The sequence below is a fragment of the Pholis gunnellus genome (genome assembly GCF_910591455.1).
Source record: "Pholis gunnellus genome assembly, chromosome: 12".
Lineage (NCBI taxonomy): Eukaryota > Metazoa > Chordata > Actinopteri > Perciformes > Pholidae > Pholis > Pholis gunnellus.
The window spans coordinates 15400511-15420743 of record NC_136539.1 but is presented as its reverse complement, the minus strand read 5'-3'; the positions used below and the strand labels follow the sequence as shown (position 1 = coordinate 15420743).

Sequence of the window (20233 nt, the reverse complement as noted above, 5' to 3'; positions counted from 1 at the left end):
GTACCCCTAAAACTCACAAATGAACACATTATATTTGGTTTGTTTATTCAGTAGAAAAGCAGAAGTGTAAAAAAAAGTTGTGGATTAATTGGGGATTATATACAGAACTATTTCTTGGCCAGGTTTAGTGACTTCCATGAGTTTTGTCTTCACTGTGAGGTTGCCAGGCAATCAAGAAATAGTCCCATACATAGCTTTAAGGTTGCTATTCAGCAGATGCTAAGCTAACCAGCTATTATTTAACATGAATGTGAGTGGTATAGTTCTTCTTATCATTATACATTTTCATATCATCCTAAATAAATTAGTCAACATTTTGTCAACAAATGAAAGTCAGTAAGAGAACAGCAAATTTAATTCCAGAGCATATGGAACACATGCACTGCATCCACGTTCAAAAAGACATGATTCATTAAAACTAACAAGTAAAAGCACTTACTTCACCAGGAGGTCTTGGTTTGGTGACATCAGAGCCTGAGTCATTGCTTGAACAAACTGTGGCCATTTCAACCCGTTATCGCAATGAATGGCTGAGTAGTCCATGTTAATAGAACCTAAAGGGTGAAATAAACATACAAACATACATGCTTGAATTGGATCAGAACTTGGTTTTGGGTAAATTTGTTTCGAACTTCATTGTAGCGGCCAAGCGACTTATTTGCACCCTGGATTGCCTTGATGTATGCATTTGATAGATAAGGAAAAAAATAAATGGTGCTCACAGTTTGCTGGCTGAGTTGTGACATCTGGCCTGTAGTTCAAAATCCAGTAAAGCATGTGGAAATAGTTCTTTACCTCGGGCCACAGTTGAGTCTTCTCAAACTTTTCTCCCAAATTCACCATGAACAAGGAAACACTGCAAGCAAAGCAAAGCACAACACTGTTAAGAGAGTGAAATGATACACGACAGCATAAAATGAGACATTGTGCAGTTAATTAAACCACATCATTTGCCCAAAGTCTTCACTGGAACATAACGTTGTTGGGCCTGGGCCTTAAACCTTAAACCTTTTTCAGTTAAAGACACACATGCTCTGGAATGAAGGCCTGCAAGTCAATCAATTCATCAATCATCATCATCATCATCAGCTCTTTCTCAAAACCTTTGTTGAAGAGTCCAAATAACATCATGGGTGCTGTTGTCTGGCATGCAGTTCATCCAGTATTCTCCAAATAGCTTTGTCGCCAGCTTGGTAGAAACCATGCCAAACTGCACGCTGTTATTGCACAGCTTGTGCCACTGAGAGAGAATCATGGGAAGTGTCACGTTGTAGTCTTCTCGGTCTGTCAGGGCGCTGTATACGTCTAGTGCCTGTGGAAACATAATATTAGTATTTCTCTATAACATTAGATATTAATGTGTGTTCATGTAGGGATCTGTTGTTACAGACTTTCATATTGACAGATTAAATAGATTGTGTATATTTCTACTTTACAGAACAATCCAACCCAAAATAAATATATAAATAAAAAAAAGATAATAACTCTGCAATAACTCTTCAAATGCAGTTCAGTTAACTTTTACCTTCTGAACCAATGGCAGCCAGTCCATTAGTAGCGCTTGCTGTAGAGCGGAGCTGTTCTGACAGATCACTGATCTCCACAACTCGATCTTTATGCTTTCTGTGTTTAAGAGCCACTCAAAGGGACCCAAGAGATCTTCACATTTTAAAGGCCCAGACAGAATCTAAAACAGAGGCAAAATGCACAAACTCATGAGTGTTTGTTACCTTATTTGTTTTCCATACACTCATCAAAAACCTCAAACATGTCATGCCCTGAAATGTGTGTTTCCCAAAATGAAAACACAGAAAATCAAATCGTCACAAGTCAAGGTACAAATTCTGTCAGCGGATCATTAGTGAGTAAATTATGGCAGACAGTTGTTCATTGTCATAAAGGAATTCTTGCACAATGTTTCATAATAAAGCTTTCAACAGTGCTTGGTTGCGCAACATGCCCTTTAAGAAATAACAAGTGAGCCAGTATAGTTAGCTAGAATTCAAAGATTTAGTTATGTTGAATTTTGCAGTTTTAGCCCTCTTTTCTTGTTTCACAACTATGGTACGTACTACAGTTGTGAAACTGCTTCAACCTGTCTTCCAACCCTTCTGATTGATGATGCTAGTGCCCAAACCTGCTGTCTATGTCCAGCCCACATCCGAGCAATGACACGAAGCTGTGATGAAACTATGACGCATGAAACCACAAAAGCTTTTATAACACGAGGTAATCGTTTCATAAGAGATTACCATGAAAAGGATGTTGTTCAGTTGGAATAGCACAAGCATACCTTCGGAATCATTTCGATAATTTCCATCACATTGTCCAGGACTTGATCAATCCAAACGCTTGCCTCAGACTGGTTTGTCAGCAACGTTAGATAAGTCATTTGGAGTTGATCAGCATCTTTCAGGACACTGAGCATCATATCTGCAAACCAGGGAGAGTATAGAACACAGATATATATTGACTACAGTTATATTCTGTGATATGCCATGAAACAAAAGTACATTTTTAACACAATTTAAAAAATAAATCCACCTTCGGACACTGTTATGTCACCACTTATCACACAATTTCTGTTGAACATTACATCCCAGGGAGGTTTTTGTTTTTTTAATAAAGTGATTTTCCTTTGTGTGTGCGTATCCATTTCCGTATAATAACACCTTTAGTCCTACTTTGGTTCAAGATCTTTCATCAGTCCCCTGAGAAAGGGTGTGAACTTGTTCCATTCACCACAGGGTCATACTTTACACAAACTCCCGGTGGAGAAAAAAAGCAAGTCATACTACACTGAACGTATGTCCTGTGAATGTGTTAACTTTTATATTTTGTCTTTCTGCTCTTGCTCTTTCATTGTAAGGGCTGACACCGAAAGGTTTTCTGTCAAAATCTATTTTATTTTGACAGGAAAAAATGTTTGAAGGAATAACAAAGCTCTTTTTAATAGTTTTGAAAATGAAAACTTTTTCACTCCGGCTTCAATGTGAGCAGGGTGTGTTGTAGTCTTACCTTCAACAGTATCAAGGGCCAGTGTCGCTGACTTCATGGACTGAAAGCCAGTTTGGAGGATGCTCTGGACAACCAGATCCAGCTCTGGCACAAGTTTTATAATCTCCAACACCACTTGACCAACTCCTAAAAACCTGCAAAAGTACAAGCCCAGACTCAAAACACCGTACAAACTGTTCAGATTAAAGTGGACGATCGACGTTGTGTCTAGTTCTCTGATATTTAGTCCGATGTGAGCAGGGAGAATTTTGACTTCAGAAAAAAAAGGTTTGACTAACTTCAGATGGTGAGGGTGAGAAAGACAAACAGGTAAGAGACAACACAAGGTGGTTTCCAGTTTGTTCTTTCTAAGTATAACATATTAAATAACAAGTATCGGTATAAAAATGCGTTTCAACATTCCGATAAAAAATACATCTCCTGAGCTATTTCCCAGAAGAAAGGCTAACTTTGCTGTTTCTAACCTGCCTGCTAATAAACCTTTCAACTCCTTCCACATGTCTGAATATTTGTTTGACATTCAGGAAGCCCATTGAGGTGCTTCAATCAAATGAAATGTTTTAGTTTTTGCAGCATTTAAAAATGCCAGTGTACGGTACTGTACTTACAGCTCCTCATCAATGTTTTGTGGCTGTGTATCTACGCTACGCCGGGTCCTCGTCATGCCGGAGCCTCCTTGTCCTCCTGGGGATACACCTCCCATCACACTGTGCAGGAGCCCTTTGGCGAAGGACAGATCATGTGGAGCAACATTCTTACTCCATACCAGGAGAGCCTGGAAATAATAGAGATTACATATTATGAATAAGATCTGCAAAATCAAAATCATTTTATCAAAATCCAACGTGTACAAGAACTCCTGTCTCTTTCTGTCTGCCTCTAAACAATAATCTCTACATATTCACATTTTGATTGGACTTGTTGTATTTTTGTTTCTTGACTGTTGCAGGGCTTTCATTCTATCTTATATTTTCTTACTATGTTTATTGGCATGCACCAAAATAAAAGGCAAATTCCTCGTATGTGAAAACCTGCTTAGTAATTAACCTGATTCTAATTCTGTTATGCCAGCATTAGATTGCTGATTGATGTGCGGCTGGCTGTTTGAGCGAGTTCACAGAGTTGACGACAGTGTTAGCTAACAGCTTCTGATCGGGAATTATCTCATCAAAACAGATCGACCATACTGGCAGTGCTAATTGGATGTCTTTAAGGCTTCTTTTCCCCAGGTGCGATCTGGGAGTCGCAGTTGCTCGTTGCTATGACCAGAAGCTTTCTTGCGGCCATAGACTAATCATTCGGCGCTCTCTGAATCTAATGAGAAGTGAAGGTGACCCTGGAGAATGCAAATTAAAGAGCAAGGACAGAAGAACACAGACAAGATACATGAGCGAAAGTATGAGTGAGACTGTGAGAAGAAAAATGGCACCCACACCCATCAAGAAGGTGACTCATTGCTGACGTCTGCGATTCTGCGATAACAGAACATTCTAACCTACCTGCTTTGCCACCTTATCAGGGCTGATCCAGCCCAGGAGCATGCCCACTGTCCCTGTACTGCACGCTGCTGTTAACCACAATGGCTTACTGCTGTTGCCACACAAGTGCAAATGCACCGTTTCTCTGTCCAGTGTTAGGCCGATAGCCTGGAGGAGGGAAGAGAATCACAGTAAATATAATGAAACTATGGTCAAACTGTTAATAAAGTAGTAACTCATCTATGGAATATGTATTACCGCAAATTGTCACACAGTAGTCAAACCAGTGTTTAATCAAATTCATAGCTTTTGAAAATACACTTAGAATGTATATGCAGGTAACACTCTCACATTGGTCCTTTAAATATGAAGCTACTGCAAAAAGATTGTAAGCTTAGCTTAGCATTAAGGCTGGAAACATTGGTAAACAGCTAATTCAGCATGTGGGTTGAGACCAGTTTGGCAACCCTGACGATAGAGCTGCTGCGCTTTTACTTTAGCCTTGATATTTACAATGTGTGATATGAAATTACACAAATCTAATCTAAATCTAATTTTCATAGCGCGGCATGCCGTGTTATGTCTATTTTTTGACGATAGTCAACACGTACCTTGTCCAGTGGTATTTTGACCTCTTGTAGAACACGTTTTACCATTTCACTTAGTGAGTCATTCTGCAACGTGACAACCTCTCCGAGGGAAATGGACACATCTAAGCAGAATCAAATCACGGGGTCAGATGTTACATTCCAATGGCATTGTGGCTTCCAGCAACAGGGCTTCATGCCTTTATTGTGATTCAGCATTTTAAGAAATGACAGTGTAACATTAGGGTATATTAAGTAGCCTTATCAGTGGTGAAAGTATCTCCATATTTATAAAAATATAAATCTAATATACATTATAGCCATGAAATAAATAAAAAACACTGGCTGATGTATGGTATGTTCGGTACAGCTGAGGGAAAGTCACCTTTGCCGGGCCAGTTTTGAGCATAGTGGATCAGGTTGATGCCTCCAGCAAGGAGTGGATGCACCGCGGACAGTGAGGCACCGGCATCAGGCATAATGCTCTGGATGACATGCAAAGCACTAGAGAGACCACGGGGTGAAAAACGTTTAGACAGAATCTGCAGCAAACGTTTGACAAAACTAATAATTTGACAAACACATATTGTTCTTTAGAACTCTGTTCTAAATCCTTAAGTCTCAGATATTGTGGGGTTGCAAACAGGGCTGGACCTGGTGTTTATTTATTTCTAACCTGGAATGCATTTATACCACAACAGCCAATAGCGTATGGGGTTTCACATATAAATGTTTAAACCATACTAAAAGATCTGTCGAGCAGCTCTTTAAAGTCAGGTGATTCACTTCACGTAATCACTTAAAACTATTCATTAGGACATTCTTAACCAATAGAACATGAAGCAAACAGTAAAGTTGAATACAGGATTTACAAACTGTTTAAATGAGCCATGCTAACGGTGGACTATACCATAACACTGATAGACAACGTGCCGGTGCCGTTATCAAATATTTAGTATAACACAGCATACTTCTACTATTCCCTTCATGTGTTTTTTTCTTTTCTAAACTTACTAAATAAATAAACACCTTTATAGAGCTTCCCTTCATTCATTTTTTAATTTCTCCATCATTGAAAGTACATCACCCCTGTATGTTGGTGAGTAGGCCCTCCGCGCCGGCCAGCACTTGGTCCCCAGAACTGGAAGAGAAGAGCCGGGGAATAGCTAGAAGGTTTTCCCACAGTGAGGTCTGATTTTGCAACCGATCGAAGACCAACACCGCAGCCCCGGCCAGCGACATCATCTCATCTGGTTTCGTCAGCATCAGATCCGTCAGTATCTGACAACCGGAGGGGATTTCAGAGTCAACAAAACAAAACGTGACTGCACCAGTTTGAACTTAGCGTCATCCCACTGTCCTGGTAAAAACAAGCTGATAAATCCATGCAAACAAACAGAGACACACACCTGGTTGAGTGTGTTGAGCGAGACCTCTAACACAGTGTTGTTGGACTTGCAGAAAGTGACCGCAGCGTGGGAGAAGGAGTTGGCCGATGTGTTTACCATGGGCAGCGTCATTTTGCAGATGGCGCTCTTCAACAGGTTTGCTGACTCCAGCATTTTGCTCAAGGTCTGCCAGATTACAGTTATGCATTATGCAATGATGGTATTCATGCAAAAGGTAAATCCGTAAAATATGATCAGATTACAACACTGATGGCGATTGTGCTTTCACATCACATTGTTTACATTTCCATTATTAACTGTATCAATGAATTGTTAAATAAATCAATCTACCATATACCTTAGTATTCACTATTCACTTTGGAAACCAGTCTAATAACTTACATATTGCAAGCTTTAGTTTTAAATACTTGTTTTTATCCCATATTGCTGTTGTCATTTTAGAAGGCTTTGAATACTAGAGATTCAATTGAATTGTAATTGTACTAGTTTCAGAATCTTTATTGGCAATCTTCAATGTTCTTCCACAGTGTCACGTATAAAAGAGGAAATAAAATAAAAGGAAATTTGAATTTTAAATAAGCCTTCTAGCCTTTCCTAAAAGCATTTTCTGTTGTTGTCAGAGAATACGGGATTGTCTGCTCTTAACAATGACCGATTCAGAAGACACCAAGCAAGGGTTCAATCCTATGGGACTTGATTAAGTAAGAAGGCTGTTCCTTATTCTCAGCAGTTTCGTTTTTCCCATCACAATACCCACCTCATTTCCCAGGAGAGTGGTATTCATGGCGTTCATGCGAGAGGCATTATTCGAGCTTCCTTGGTGAGATGAACCTTTAATACAAGAACACACTGTTGAAAAGCTGGCTGAATTACAGTAATGCCTAATATCACCTTATAATGCAAGGGGCGGAAGTAAACAAAGTCACATTTTTCAGAAAAGTGTGCCTAAACTTAAATGGGGCTCCTTGACACAAAAACAAAATACAGTACCCATACCCAAAAGGTTGGTCAAGGCCTTAATCAGTGCTGCAGGATCCTTTCTGGCGTCTTTGGGGAGAGCAAATTTCAGATCTATCCCCTGAGTCCGTAAGTTTGACCTGTAATACAGAATCAAAGGGATCAGAGGAGGCAATATAAAAGTGCTCAACAAAATATATTATGTGATTTTTAACAGCATTCTCTCTTCAAGGATTTTTCCATAGAGGGTAGGTGGGGTGGTGATTTGTGTAATCCACCCTTCATCAGAAGGTTGAGGGTTAAACAAACAGGTTTTCTACCTGACACCATCGCTTAAGCATCTGGAATTCATATTTCAGTGACAGCACAAGAGCGTACGAAACAAAAGTAGAGAAAACGATTACATTTCCAGTAACTGAACTAGTTGACACTTGATCTTCAACATAGTAGACAGGTTTCCATAAGAGATGCCTGTAGTTCCCTTACGTTTATGCAACTCCAAGTGTCTACAGGTTTGTTTTAAAGGAAAATACAGTACGAAAAAAAAAAAAGGAAAGTTATCAGTCATCTACTACTTAATAGTAGATAAAAGAAGAAAATAGCTATTCTAAAATAAATGTTAATGTATATTCAGTTTTCACCCAGAGGAGAATGTCTGTTGTTGGTAAATTTCCATGATTTTCACTAATCATGTCATGTGATTCTGCTATGGTGAGGTGTGTCCCTCCTTTGTGACTCAACGGTCCTCTGCACACACTTTTTTTCATATCTATCATATGACACCAATAGAGCCACTAGAGACATTCACTATGTTTACAATGTTGACATATAATTAAGCAGTATAAATATCAGAAATGAAAAAAATAAAATAGAATCAATATTTGTTTGTTTTTTCTGCAGTACAGGTCAGATAATAGATCATGTACAATATGTAGAGCTGAATGGGAGTACCTCACATCCTTTGAGGTTTTCATAGTTGATTTCAATGCAGCTGGGTCCACAGAGCCTGATTTGTTTTGACAGTTGCTGTCTGAGTTGCACATGAGGGTCTGCAGGAAAGGGAAGATGCCTGCGCTGGGCAGGTTTCGGGGTCTCACAAAACCTGGAGGAGACAATATTAAAGTTGTAATAATGTCATCTATTTTGTAGTTTATTAAATCACAATGAAAACTAAAACCTAGGAGGGTGCTAATGTCATATTTCAGCACTTAAGAACAATACTGCTGTTCAACAATAGCAAAAGAAAACATATTATTTGATGTCGGAATATATTTTTTTCAGTAGTTTATCATTAGTCTTCAACTTTCACGTTAGCACGTGCCTCTAAATACAACAAGGACAATCTAATGGAATTTTTTTGTTATTGTACGTTTCTGTTATGATCACAAGGAATGATTTATTAGCACTAAATAGTTCTGTGTTTGTAATTCGCAACATGATACTACCTGATTCAAGACTACTGCTGGTCATTCCACAGAATATTATCGACCAAAAAAAAACTGAACAAACGAAAGTGGAAGGGGTTAACTGGTTACAATTAATACCAGAATTAAGGAAGGTATTCCTTAATTCATTGTTAATTTTACCGAGGTTGTATGTAATGCAAAAACTAAACACTTTATCACTCTTGGCAGGTGCATTAAATGCTGATGCTGTTATTAAATATATGTTTTTGAGATTGCAGCCAATTTGCTTAAGAACCAGACTCACTGGTAAGTGAAAGGCTCGTGGTGTGTTGCAGTCTCTGCCACTCCTTACGTCTACAACCAAATACTCAACTCTCATCTGTTCTTGTAGATGGCGACACAAAGGCGGGCATATGTATTTAACGCTCCCTCTTTAAAGCACCTTTACCCACACTTTGTTTTGCAGATAAATCAATGTCCTCTCAGTCAACTGCATTTACACAAATAAAGGAATACAAACACCTGCATGTCAACAGTGTGGGGATAGGCTCTGATCTGAAGAACTATTCAAGTTTCAGTTTGATTGTGCAATTGGAATGTCTGAGTGTCTAGCTGCAATCCTTTAAGATGCCAAACAAAAATCCTGCAGTGCAGGTCCAATTACACTGTGTTAATGCAAACTTTAGGCAATTGGAGATCTTTACTTTAGCCTAGGGGCTAGTTAGGATAGTCAGGGCTGTGACTTATTTAAGGTGGTTGTTGAGATCTTTATTCCGGTTGCTTGCAGTTTCTTTAGTTTGTAAAGCATCATCAATTTGCAATTGATTGCATAATAGAAAGACTATTGACATTGGATACTTACATGTCTCTTTTGTTATTGGAGGGAAGTTGTTGCGGGCCACCGCAACGATTATGAAGAGGATCAGAGGCCAGAGGATCAGAGTCACGGACCATATCTATAACACAAGATATCATAAAACAGTAACTATCAATTTATCAAGGGTGTATATAAATAATATGTACATTTTGAGTATCCCATGGTTCAATATTTCAGAAATTTGGAGGATCCCGTCAGTACAGGTGCTGTTGTTTATGTAATGTAGTTATTCTTTATGGAATTCAAATTACAGTAGTCATTGCACTTTAATGTCACTTACTGGCCGTCTGATGACTGCCAGCCAATTCTTCCAGACAAGAAGTTTCAGCTGCCGGAAGAAGGCCATCAGTAGAGGAGGCTAAAATGAAGACAAAATGTATGAGAAGGATCCATCCATCCGTCAATAAGCTACATGTATACTGCTGTGTATAAGCATGGTTCTGTTATATAATGTATATATGTAGTTGAGATTTTAAGTTCTTTTTTTAAGCCATCATGGACATGAAAGTGTGATCAAAAGCTCCAGAACAACTGAGTAGACCCTGTGATAAGATTCATTTGTCAACTGTAGCACAGGGTAAATAACGTGTTGTACAGTAGTCTAATAATCCAGATATAACAGATAAATACTGTCATAACCTAGAGATAGAACATAAAGAACACAATTATCAAATTCTTACTGACATTAATCGTATTTAACTAGAGGTGGCAAAGTTTGAAAGCTCATCACGAATCCACATGAAGTTACGTATGAATGACAAAAAGATGACTTCATTCTTGATCGAATAATAAAAGATACAAATGAACCATTTAACCTACCTGGTTTCGTCTATCCTCTTAACTGGTCAAATGGTTTGTTGTCTGAGCATTATGCCCTTTCCATTAACGTCAGTCGGGTTACGGGAGTAAACAGAGTCGATTCACGCTCACAAACAGAAACAGAATGAAGCAGAAGTACCTGCAAAGGACAAATTAACCACAGCCGTTCCGCTCTCTGTTCCTTGAGCTTGTGGGAGTCGCAACACCTGTGCGCGACAACTTAAATCTGCGAGGAAGGGCGTGTGCTCTAGGTGCAACCTGCCCGCTCGAGACAAAGGAGAGGCGCCGCGGGTCTACAATGCACCGGTGTCCGGAGGGAGGGGAACGCTTTAACGGGGGAACAGACTTCGACAGAGCACCTGTTAGCCGTAACGGGATGTGACAGGAATGATTCAAGTTTATTTTAGGATTAGCCTACACTAAATAAAGACTCATTGTGAGGTTTTTCATATGGTGATTAAGATTGCCAATCGTGTTAAACGGTTATAAAACAGGCATGCAAAAATGCATGTTTGTTCTACAAGGGAGAGCATCAAATTAAGGGGGACGGGGCAACGCCAAGCATCACATTACACAGTCAATTACCCAGGTTTAGAAGATGTTGTTGTGGAGGGTTTAAAACAAATCACATGGGGGTTCAACAGAAAAAAAACAATGCATATTCATCTTATGACTATGTTGAGAGGACAAAGACGAAATAAATCCAAGTTATGCCAACAGAAAAATAAATAAATAAAAAACTAAATAATTAAATTTAAACATTTACACAAAAGTAGAGGAGAGGGGGGGAAGATTTCAGCCAGAAAAAAAACAGCTCTTTATGCAACAGAAGCGTGGTTGTCATTTTCTCCCTCACTCTCCCTCACATATCCTGTGTGAGCTCAGGCCTCAGGCCTTCATAAATACCACTGTTGATACAAACAATGCTGAATGACGTGACATTTTCCATTTAGAGTAGAGCCTGGACTTCCTGAGAGTAGAGCAAGAACTTTCACCGACAAAAGACATGAGTAGGTAAACTCCTTCTATGACAGTTATAACCTCTGCCTGTTGGGTTAAGTAGATTCATTCCATTATCAGACACTTAGGCAAAACAGGAAAAAGTGTGGGAGCTCCTGGCAAGCATGACGCAGTGGGAATAGAATTCCAACATGGCTCTGAAAAGATGTTGAGTTTTTTAGGATTAAATTGTGGTTTCCACAGGACTAGAGGAGGACCTAACGAATAATGTAAAAGGATACCTTGTATTACGCTCACCACTATTGCACAAATTTAGCGTACAAAGACACATAGAGCGATATCAGAAATGTCTGCTGCTGTTCTAATGACTACATGTTAATGTTGAATCGGTTGACATTATATAAAAGGCCCATATATTTAAACTGCCTTAAGCAGCACTTTTATTTTGTACTTGTTTAGTGAGTAGTTTATACACACGATCAATAACACTCCCATTACTGGGAATTATACATTTCAGAGAATATTTCAATGACATGGATATACATAGTCAGAATGTATTTAAATGATCTCATCATCGATTTTCTCCTATTTTTAAAAAGATGCTCTTTGGTGGTACAGGGATTCTGAGTAAGTACAGACATGACTAGATATAACCTCTTATGCAATGAAGTTTCCACATCATTTCTAAACTTCTGATGTTTATTCAATCTGGTTAAGATCAAGAGATATAGAGATACAAAAATATAGAACAGCTTTGTTTTCATGTTCACAAATGTGTTGCCATGTATAAACTCTTCTGTGAAAACCTTTTTATTCAACATCAAAACTACACAACTACTGTACAAAGCAGGTCCTGAGACGATGCCCCTTTCCAGACAGATTTTAATCAAAATGCAGACATCCTCAGGAATGGGGGAAAAAAAATAGCGTGTTGTAACAGAACAGCGTCATGGCTGGCTAGTGTTGACCCGACCCAGTGGCTCCCCCGCGGCATCTCAAATCCCTTCAATGGGAGTGTCATTAGCAATAACACTATTATGGTCAATGCCACATACAAATAGAAGAGGCTGAAAGAAATGAGCACCATCAAAGGTCATCACGATATTGTTATTCATGATGTCTGTCATATTTCCTACTTTTCCCACATCTGCAATATTGTAATGTAATCAAATGAAACTATTGTTAACACTGGCACTGCATAAACATATAAAATAAGGGGAGGAGAGTTATTTCACACAAACACTGATTGGTGGAAGCACAAGCATAAGGGAGCTCTTTTTAACAAATTGTTAGCTTCTTTCTGGTTCTCTATCTTAAAAAGTACCCGGTGGAGTTTATTTTACCACTAGTGCACTGTTTGATTGTAGTGTTTTAGTGAACAGATCCCCTTGTTGTTTGTATCATGTGCAAAGGCACAAGGGCACATGTGCACTAGAGTGAGGTGATGCAACACACTTACGCTAATCCACTGATCGAAAGTCAGCGACAATAACTTGCTAAGAAACTAAGTAATGTGCTTTAAAAAGACAGTGAAGAAGAAGAAGAATGCTAGCAAACAAGAATGAAAATATTGAAGGGAAATGCATTCACAAGTTATTTAGACCAAACAGTTACACACGTACACTTGTGGTAAGAAACACAGGAAACAACTTTACTTTTTTACAAGAAAACTCCACAGGGTACCTTTAATTAAAAATGCATCGTCGTCATACTATGGTCCTGATCTCAGAATGCTCCTTCATACTTATGTGGTGCTATCTTTGAAAAACCAAGTTGTATATATATATATATATATATATATATATATATATATATATATAAAAAAAAAAAAAGAAAAGTGCTAAATTTCAAATTCGGAGTAAATCTATGATTGGGGGATTTCCTCCACACATCCATCAACTTGGCGACAACTGAGCCAGCGGCTAGAAGCTAACGTGGCTAACAGCAAGAACCGTGCAACCAACGGAAACAGTGCTGACAGAGACAACAGCGTTAACCTGGGGGTTACGCTTCTGTGTCGACGCCGTGGGTGTGCGTGGTGTTATCAGTGGTAACCACTGCATGAGCACAGTGCAGATCGGTGGCAATTCGCGTACCAGTGGGCACACTGGTTCACATGCACTAACAAGCACGTGAGTCCGAACCGGCTACATAAACAAAGCACAGAGAAGCTCGGAATATATTGACCTCATTCCCTTCTCAGAACGCTATTACTCCACTATATCTTTACAATAACAAATTGATGTTTGCTGCTCTACAGTGCTCTGAATTTCAAATGTAGCACTTTTAAAGTTTAGATGCTCAACATCTTTGAATCTCACGAAATGATAAAATGAGAATTCTGCCATATAACGTTTTTGCTGCAGTCATTACAAAGACACTTTTCTCACCAGTGGTGGTAATAAATATAAGACATTTTGTAAAATACCAGGTTGTCATGAAAGATCCACATTCAACATACAACCCCCCAAAAAAACTATTTGCAGATTTACTGGTTGAACATTACAGTAACACATGTTTGCCCGATCTTGAGCATACGGTTCAGTCACAGTGGTCACTACAGACCTGATTGCACAACTAAGTAAAAAATACACCATAAAACACTTCAAATATGTTGTATACTCCATACAAATATATGTCACTTTTAACACTGCTTTCGGCACTTGCGTGTGTCGGGAAAGGGATTGGTCACATCAAAAAACTATTTTCCAGTGTGTGGGCTGTTCACATTCTTTTTCAGTGTCCCCACAGAAACGATTGTATGTAGCTTTGGGGTCAAAACCCAAGATCTCCCTCTCTTCATGGATCCGAAAAGAGAAGGTGGACACTGATGTTCCTATGAAGAATCTGAAAAATAAATAAATGAAGAAATAAAAACAAAAGCAAACAGTGATGCAACAGATAACAGGTACCTTGGAAAATCACATGAGCATGATGACACATGGAGGTTTTTTTAACTGCATGTCACGGAGCAGCATTTTTTCCATGCTTAGGTATAACAATGACAAGGGTGTGAGTTACCCGGTGTTCAAAGTTTCCAAATAGGCCAAGGGGTAAAATGCAATGACAGGTATAATTGCTCAATAATTACTTTTGGTTATTTAAACATACCTGCAAACTCATAAGGGGTGAAAAAGGTGACAAGCCCGAAAACCTGTGGGGAAGGGGGGGGGGGGTGCTGGTGGCATGAATTTTGTTTTAAATATTAGCTTTAAAATGTCGCATTCTGTACTCTGGGAATAAAATTAAGTGATAAGACAATATTTACTTTAAGCAAAAGATTAATTTATTATTCAGTGATTAATCAGTATTTCAGCTCTAGTTGGCTAGTTAGCTTCTTTCTTTTTGCTAATTGGCATCAAACACAGAGTACAGCTGAGGCTGCTGAGTGACATTAGTTTTGCAGGTATTTGAACACAAGTACTAGATAAATGTATTTGTTCTGACGATTGTGCTAGATGAGTCTGGGGTTAAGTGAACTTTTTTCAGAACAAATTTCTGAAGGTTGAATTATTTTCTGATACCAGTTAGCTGATTAATAACCTGTCATGTTAAACATAGTAAACTGTTATTTTACTCGTCATGTAATGAATACATGTACAAAATTACAACTAGTTTACCTTGCGTGGGCACATATCCACTGGTCAATGATGGCCACCCCTCCATCTTTAAAGAGCTCCAGGTCCTCCCTGGACGGCTCAAACCGCACCATGTCTGGCAACAGTCCTTTCAGCTCCCTTAATTCTACAAAATGACAAAGATTAAACAGGATTCAAAAGCATGACTGTGATTGTATTTTATATAAAGCATTATTATTATCATTATAATACACATCATTATTTTGTTATTGTGTCAATGTTTTAACAAGAAAACATTTTCCCCAATTAAAAAAAAAACATCATCACAAAAAATGGCCTTTTAAATAATAAATAAAATAGTCCTTAAATCATTCAAATGTACAATAAATCTTAAACTGTCTCTGAATGTGTCGGTATGTCATTACCTTCCTCATCTGCATCTGTCGCAACAAACACACTGTCGAGTTTATGCTTCTTCATCAAGCTGCGCATTCTTTTCACGGCCCCCTTAAGGCTTGGTACATCCTCTCTGTGACCCCAGATGAAGTCTTTCCTGCGCAGGTGGACCCCCAGATATGCACCACCTTTAGCTGATCCAAGCTTGGCCTGAGGAGAAAATAAAGACACAACACACTCCCCGTTCAATTACTGCTTAAAATGTGATCATCAAAGGGCTGAAATTTGGAGAAATTGCAATCTATAAAAATTGCAAAGTCAAGGAATTCAGACTCAAATAGCGCACACAGATAAACAAACAGGTATTGAGAAGTAAAGGGTGCGATTGACTGATCTGATTTGGTGACATGATTGGCTCCAAAAATCAGAACAAGCCAGGTCTTAAATGACTCACTCACATGGTGAATACTGGATAATCTACTGTACATTTCCACAGCCTCTAGTCCACCTGTCCAATCACATAATCATGCCACATTCAGATACACTGACTCACTTTCATGCGAGTCCAATCCTCACTGTAAACGGTATGGTCTCTGTCATCTGTAGAGTTCAGGTACTTTTCTCTGAAGTCGTCTCCTATGAGTCTCAGGTGTTTGGCAAAAACCATGCTGCGGCGGGTCTACGTCAAACACAGACAGTTGCAGAGACTCCCGCCATCAGGTTATGGAAGGAATATCAACACAAATATGCCATCTAATACCTACACCAACATTACTAAACAATGTGTGGTATTAGCCCATTGACTGACTTACATCCCAGTAATCCTTTCCAGCATAGTGATCATGGAGAAGTGTCTCTGCTCGGTCAAGCATAACTGATCTGCAAAACAGCGCAGCACAAACAAGCTTATCCATGATGGTATCGAGATCGAAGAGGAGTTCAATCTGTAAGCAATACCCGATTAGATAACAATGAAGTCAGATCACATTTCAGCTATTTACAGAGAGAAGAATCGAAAGCTCCGCCGCCTTTCTGAGGATGTATGCTTAATACAGCAAGAGACTGATGAGTTTGGACACATATGATCAATTGTTATAGTTGTATTATCATCTTGGTAGTTTGTGTAAGTGCACAGTGGCATTAAGTAGTGGTTAATAGCTCCAGATTAAATTGAACTTCAGTAGCTTTCCTGAAATAGCAGCGCTCGATAAAGCCAGAGACCAATCATATGTTCATGTAGAATGAGGTGCTTGTTCTCATGCTACGAGTCAAGGCAAACAAGGGGGTAAGGTTTAATGATAATCATCCAGCTCAATAGAACTTAATTCACCCAGGGAACAAAACAAATTAATCATTATGTATCGCCTGCAGGCACATTTTACCGGGCATTGCTGCTTGACAAATGTCAATACACTGTGCATGCATGTGTATATTATATGCGTTTTATATCAGCATGTTGCTCTGTAGACTCACGTCACTGTGATGTTTTTCTGAAGAACTGGGGCCATGATGGAGGCATGGCCTTGGGCTGATATACACGTTACGTTTCGAGCTCTCGTCTCCTCGTAGCCCCAAAACCAGCCCCTGGTGCAGACAGTTGGTGACGGATGGAGAAGAGACGATAGAGATGGATATCATTAATATGGAAATACTGTGAATGTGATCCATCACTGTCTGAGGAGGGTCTACTAAGTTATAAGTAATAACAATTCATGTTCTGTGGCATTTAGGCTCAATAAATCTCCTGTGTAGAAACAAATAAACAATAAAGAATCCTCTTACAAAGGAAGGCAAGACAGAAAAAGGAGTCAGAAAACATCTGTGTCATCACAACTAGGAGGGTTTAAGATTGTCCCGTCAAAACAGGATAAAAAAACAGTCTCTGGTGTCAAACTCAAACTACTTCTACATGCAGCTACCACATGAACTCTGCACCCTTACTCTTCACTGTGCTATAAGAATGTAATACATTATATTGCATTGCTACTGCAAATGAGAAGAAATTGTGTTTTGAATTGTGGGCTTCGGAGCATTTTTTTTTACCTGTAGTAACCCTGTCTATCTTTGGAGTACATCAACTTGTCAATGCACGGCCGCTCATCAACTTTTTCCTCCCATTTCCCATCAGTCCATCCCTCAGCGTAGTTTTGCAGCACCAGAACCTGGTCTATAAATGGGCCTCCATTTTCTAGATCCGAGGGAAGAAAAAAATACTGAGCACTCTGTTTTAACAGCTGACTTAAAAAGTGGTCGCTGTGCATTTTACAAAAGAACAATTGGTATTGATTAAAAAAAAGGTTTCAAATGTAACTGTAGTCCGGGTCACCAAGAGGGAAAGCTCACCAGCGATGAATTCCTCATACTCAATGACGGGCACGTTGGCCTGCAGGCTAGTGAGGCTGAAGAACTCCCCCCACGGGATGCGGATCTGGTGGACGTTGGAGCTCTGCCAGTGGTAGAGACGACCCCACGGGGGCAGCACCAATACCCAGTCGTCCCCGTCCTTCCTCAAAGTCTTCACCAGGGAGGCCATGCGGATATAGACATCTCTCCGCAGATTGAAACCCTCCGGGGGGTTCACGTCGTACAAAAGGTACCTGAGATAACACAAGAGGACATGAGATCTTTTGAAAAAGCTTTGGAGGGATTACAAAGCAGCATCAGGCTCTTTGGTCAGCGAACAAAAGAGTGACGGCTATGAAACCTAGCACATTCAGTAATAAAGCAACCGTGATCCAATTGAAAATGGATCATGGTAAGACAATAACAAAAGCTGGGCTATATATGTCATAGCTGATAACTTGTTTACTCTAGCACCTTTGGAAAGCCATGATTTAAAGCTTTTAAGAAATCTATTCCTTCTATCTTGTGGTTTAAATATATAGGCAGTATGTGGTTTAAATAGCCTCTCTTATCCAGGCAGTTCACATCCTGTGCCAACATTTAAGAGGTGGTTTGTTGATGGACCTGGATAATGAAATCTAACATATTCTAACGATGCCACAGACAAAATAGTGCCAAGACATGACATACAGAGATGTCAAAGCATCAGAATTACATTTATAGTTGTATTATGTTGTAAACGGTTAAAGTAATGCCATGGTCAATGTATTTATGTGGTCTCATTTGCTGCTATTCTGTTTAATTCGTAGTCATAAGCACAATTACATTGTATCCTTATTCCAGGTGTTGACTTTTATAGTAAAAAACATGCATAGGTCAAATTATTGGCAGAAAAATGTAAAATGTTGATAATACACGTTTTAAGACATTTAAAGCACCATCGTTCGTATTCAGTTCTTATGGGGAGACGACTGCAAGCAAGCATTTCAACCCCCCTCAGATGTACATCAACAAACCACGTTATCCCAGTGTTACTCCTGCGCTGTAAGGGACGGGAATAAAGGAGATTCTGGTGCTTCTTAACGAACCATTTATACGCCGAAATTCAACACAACACAATGCTATCTTGCACATTGTATTAAGAGACAGTTCTACTCAGAGTGTGTGGTTCTAATGCGCAATAAATAATTTAACTGACATCTTTTTGCATGGAGTCAGGTAACGTTAAGCCTTTACCCCTCGTCAAGGCTGCAGGGCTTATCGACACAAGCGGCCGAGCCAACCAAACGGGATTAGAAAGTGAAGACATACAGCTTTAACAGTTTAAGCGTGTAATATAAAGCTGTAACGTACACACACACCCACACGACCATCCCACCGTTAGCATAAGGTCATTCTGCTAGCTAACAGTGACATGTAAACTCACCGTAGATCCCTAGCGGCAGCCATAGGTACGGTAGCCGTGTGGCTTGCACTGAACACATTGTCGGCGTTTGCTATTTCAAATGCTGCAAAAGCGACGAGAATCGACAAATAAAACGCAGTAAACGAATAGATTGAAGCAATGCATACAACTGGTATATGCACTGCTCTGTGCGCCATATTTCCTCAGAGCCACGCACTTCCGGAAGGGTGGGAAAAGCGTCTGTACAGTTGCTGAGCAACCAGGAGGGACGTGCATGCTAAAAGGAATTGCGAATACATTTTAATCAAACAACCCAGCTAGATGTTCACGAGTTTATTAGCTTAAATAACCATCAAGAGACTAAATTAAATGAATTAATGAAAATGAATACATTATTACAATAACAGGCTTTTTTCACAGACAGAATTATGACATGTCACAGTAGAATAAGTAATATGAAAGGAATAAAATGACCGATGGCCGTCGTCACATGAACACAAAACAGTCCAAGCTTCGCCAAAACATCTGCAATGATGTCGACAAAAGAACCCACTGATGTCTGGATCTTTCGCCAACTCATCATAACTTCCATATGCTCGAGGGATATTGTGATTTTTGGCAAATTCTTTGGCATGCTGCAGGTCCCTCGCTGTAACAGCCACTATCTGAGGGAGAACACGTCGTTTTAGCAATGCAGCAATTATGTACAGTCATGTAAATACTGCATGCTTATTTACCAAAATACAAATATAAATGTAAATGTGAGCAGAATTCTGTTGATGAATGAAATGCAGGCGCAGCCATAATTTAACGCTTGAGTAAAGCAATAAACCTGGAGAGATAATTTCAGTTATTACCCAGTACACTTCTGTACTCCATGCTCATAAAAGTATACCGGGTGTGGTGTTGCAACATAACAATGTTTAATTGCACGTGTGAGAAGTTAATGAAATGAGCATCTACAAATGTCCTCTTCCTTGTATATTGAGTGCTCAAAGGC

General features: G+C 39.3%; 2 protein-coding genes across 4 annotated transcripts in view; both read right to left on the bottom strand.

Annotated features, from left to right (window-relative positions):
- abca12 (ATP-binding cassette, sub-family A (ABC1), member 12) overlaps nt 1-10723 on the bottom strand; it is a 60893-nt gene extending 50170 nt beyond the window's left edge. For 2 of the 3 annotated variants that reach the window (XM_079170388.1, XM_079170389.1), the window contains exons 1-18: nt 10552-10723; nt 10013-10090; nt 9718-9811; nt 8401-8551; nt 7489-7589; nt 7250-7323; nt 6493-6657; nt 6171-6364; nt 5469-5587; nt 5108-5208; nt 4518-4664; nt 3627-3793; nt 3019-3152; nt 2294-2433; nt 1526-1687; nt 1104-1312; nt 723-856; nt 440-554 (exon numbers count right to left, since the gene is read on the bottom strand). In XM_079170388.1, the coding sequence (XP_079026514.1) occupies nt 440-554; nt 723-856; nt 1104-1312; nt 1526-1687; nt 2294-2433; nt 3019-3152; nt 3627-3793; nt 4518-4664; nt 5108-5208; nt 5469-5587; nt 6171-6364; nt 6493-6657; nt 7250-7323; nt 7489-7589; nt 8401-8551; nt 9718-9811; nt 10013-10078 (2273 nt within the window). In that variant the 5' untranslated portion in view covers nt 10079-10090; nt 10552-10723. Of the gene's footprint in view, nt 1-439; nt 555-722; nt 857-1103; nt 1313-1525; nt 1688-2293; nt 2434-3018; nt 3153-3626; nt 3794-4517; nt 4665-5107; nt 5209-5468; nt 5588-6170; nt 6365-6492; nt 6658-7249; nt 7324-7488; nt 7590-8400; nt 8552-9717; nt 9812-10012; nt 10091-10551 lie in introns of those variants that run through there. The other variant, XM_079170390.1, reaches the window with a different exon arrangement.
- A 2631-nt stretch (nt 10724-13354) lies between these two features.
- Nucleotides 13355-19430, bottom strand: pofut2 (protein O-fucosyltransferase 2; the record flags this gene model as incomplete). Its single annotated transcript, XM_079170921.1, has 9 exons — nt 13355-14358; nt 15132-15255; nt 15515-15695; nt 16039-16164; nt 16298-16364; nt 16959-17069; nt 17529-17673; nt 17829-18082; nt 19255-19430. 9 exons carry the CDS (start codon nt 19428-19430, stop codon nt 14205-14207), a joined length of 1338 nt encoding a protein of 445 aa, XP_079027047.1. The 3' UTR covers nt 13355-14204.
- Between the last annotated feature and the right edge of the window lie 803 nt (nt 19431-20233).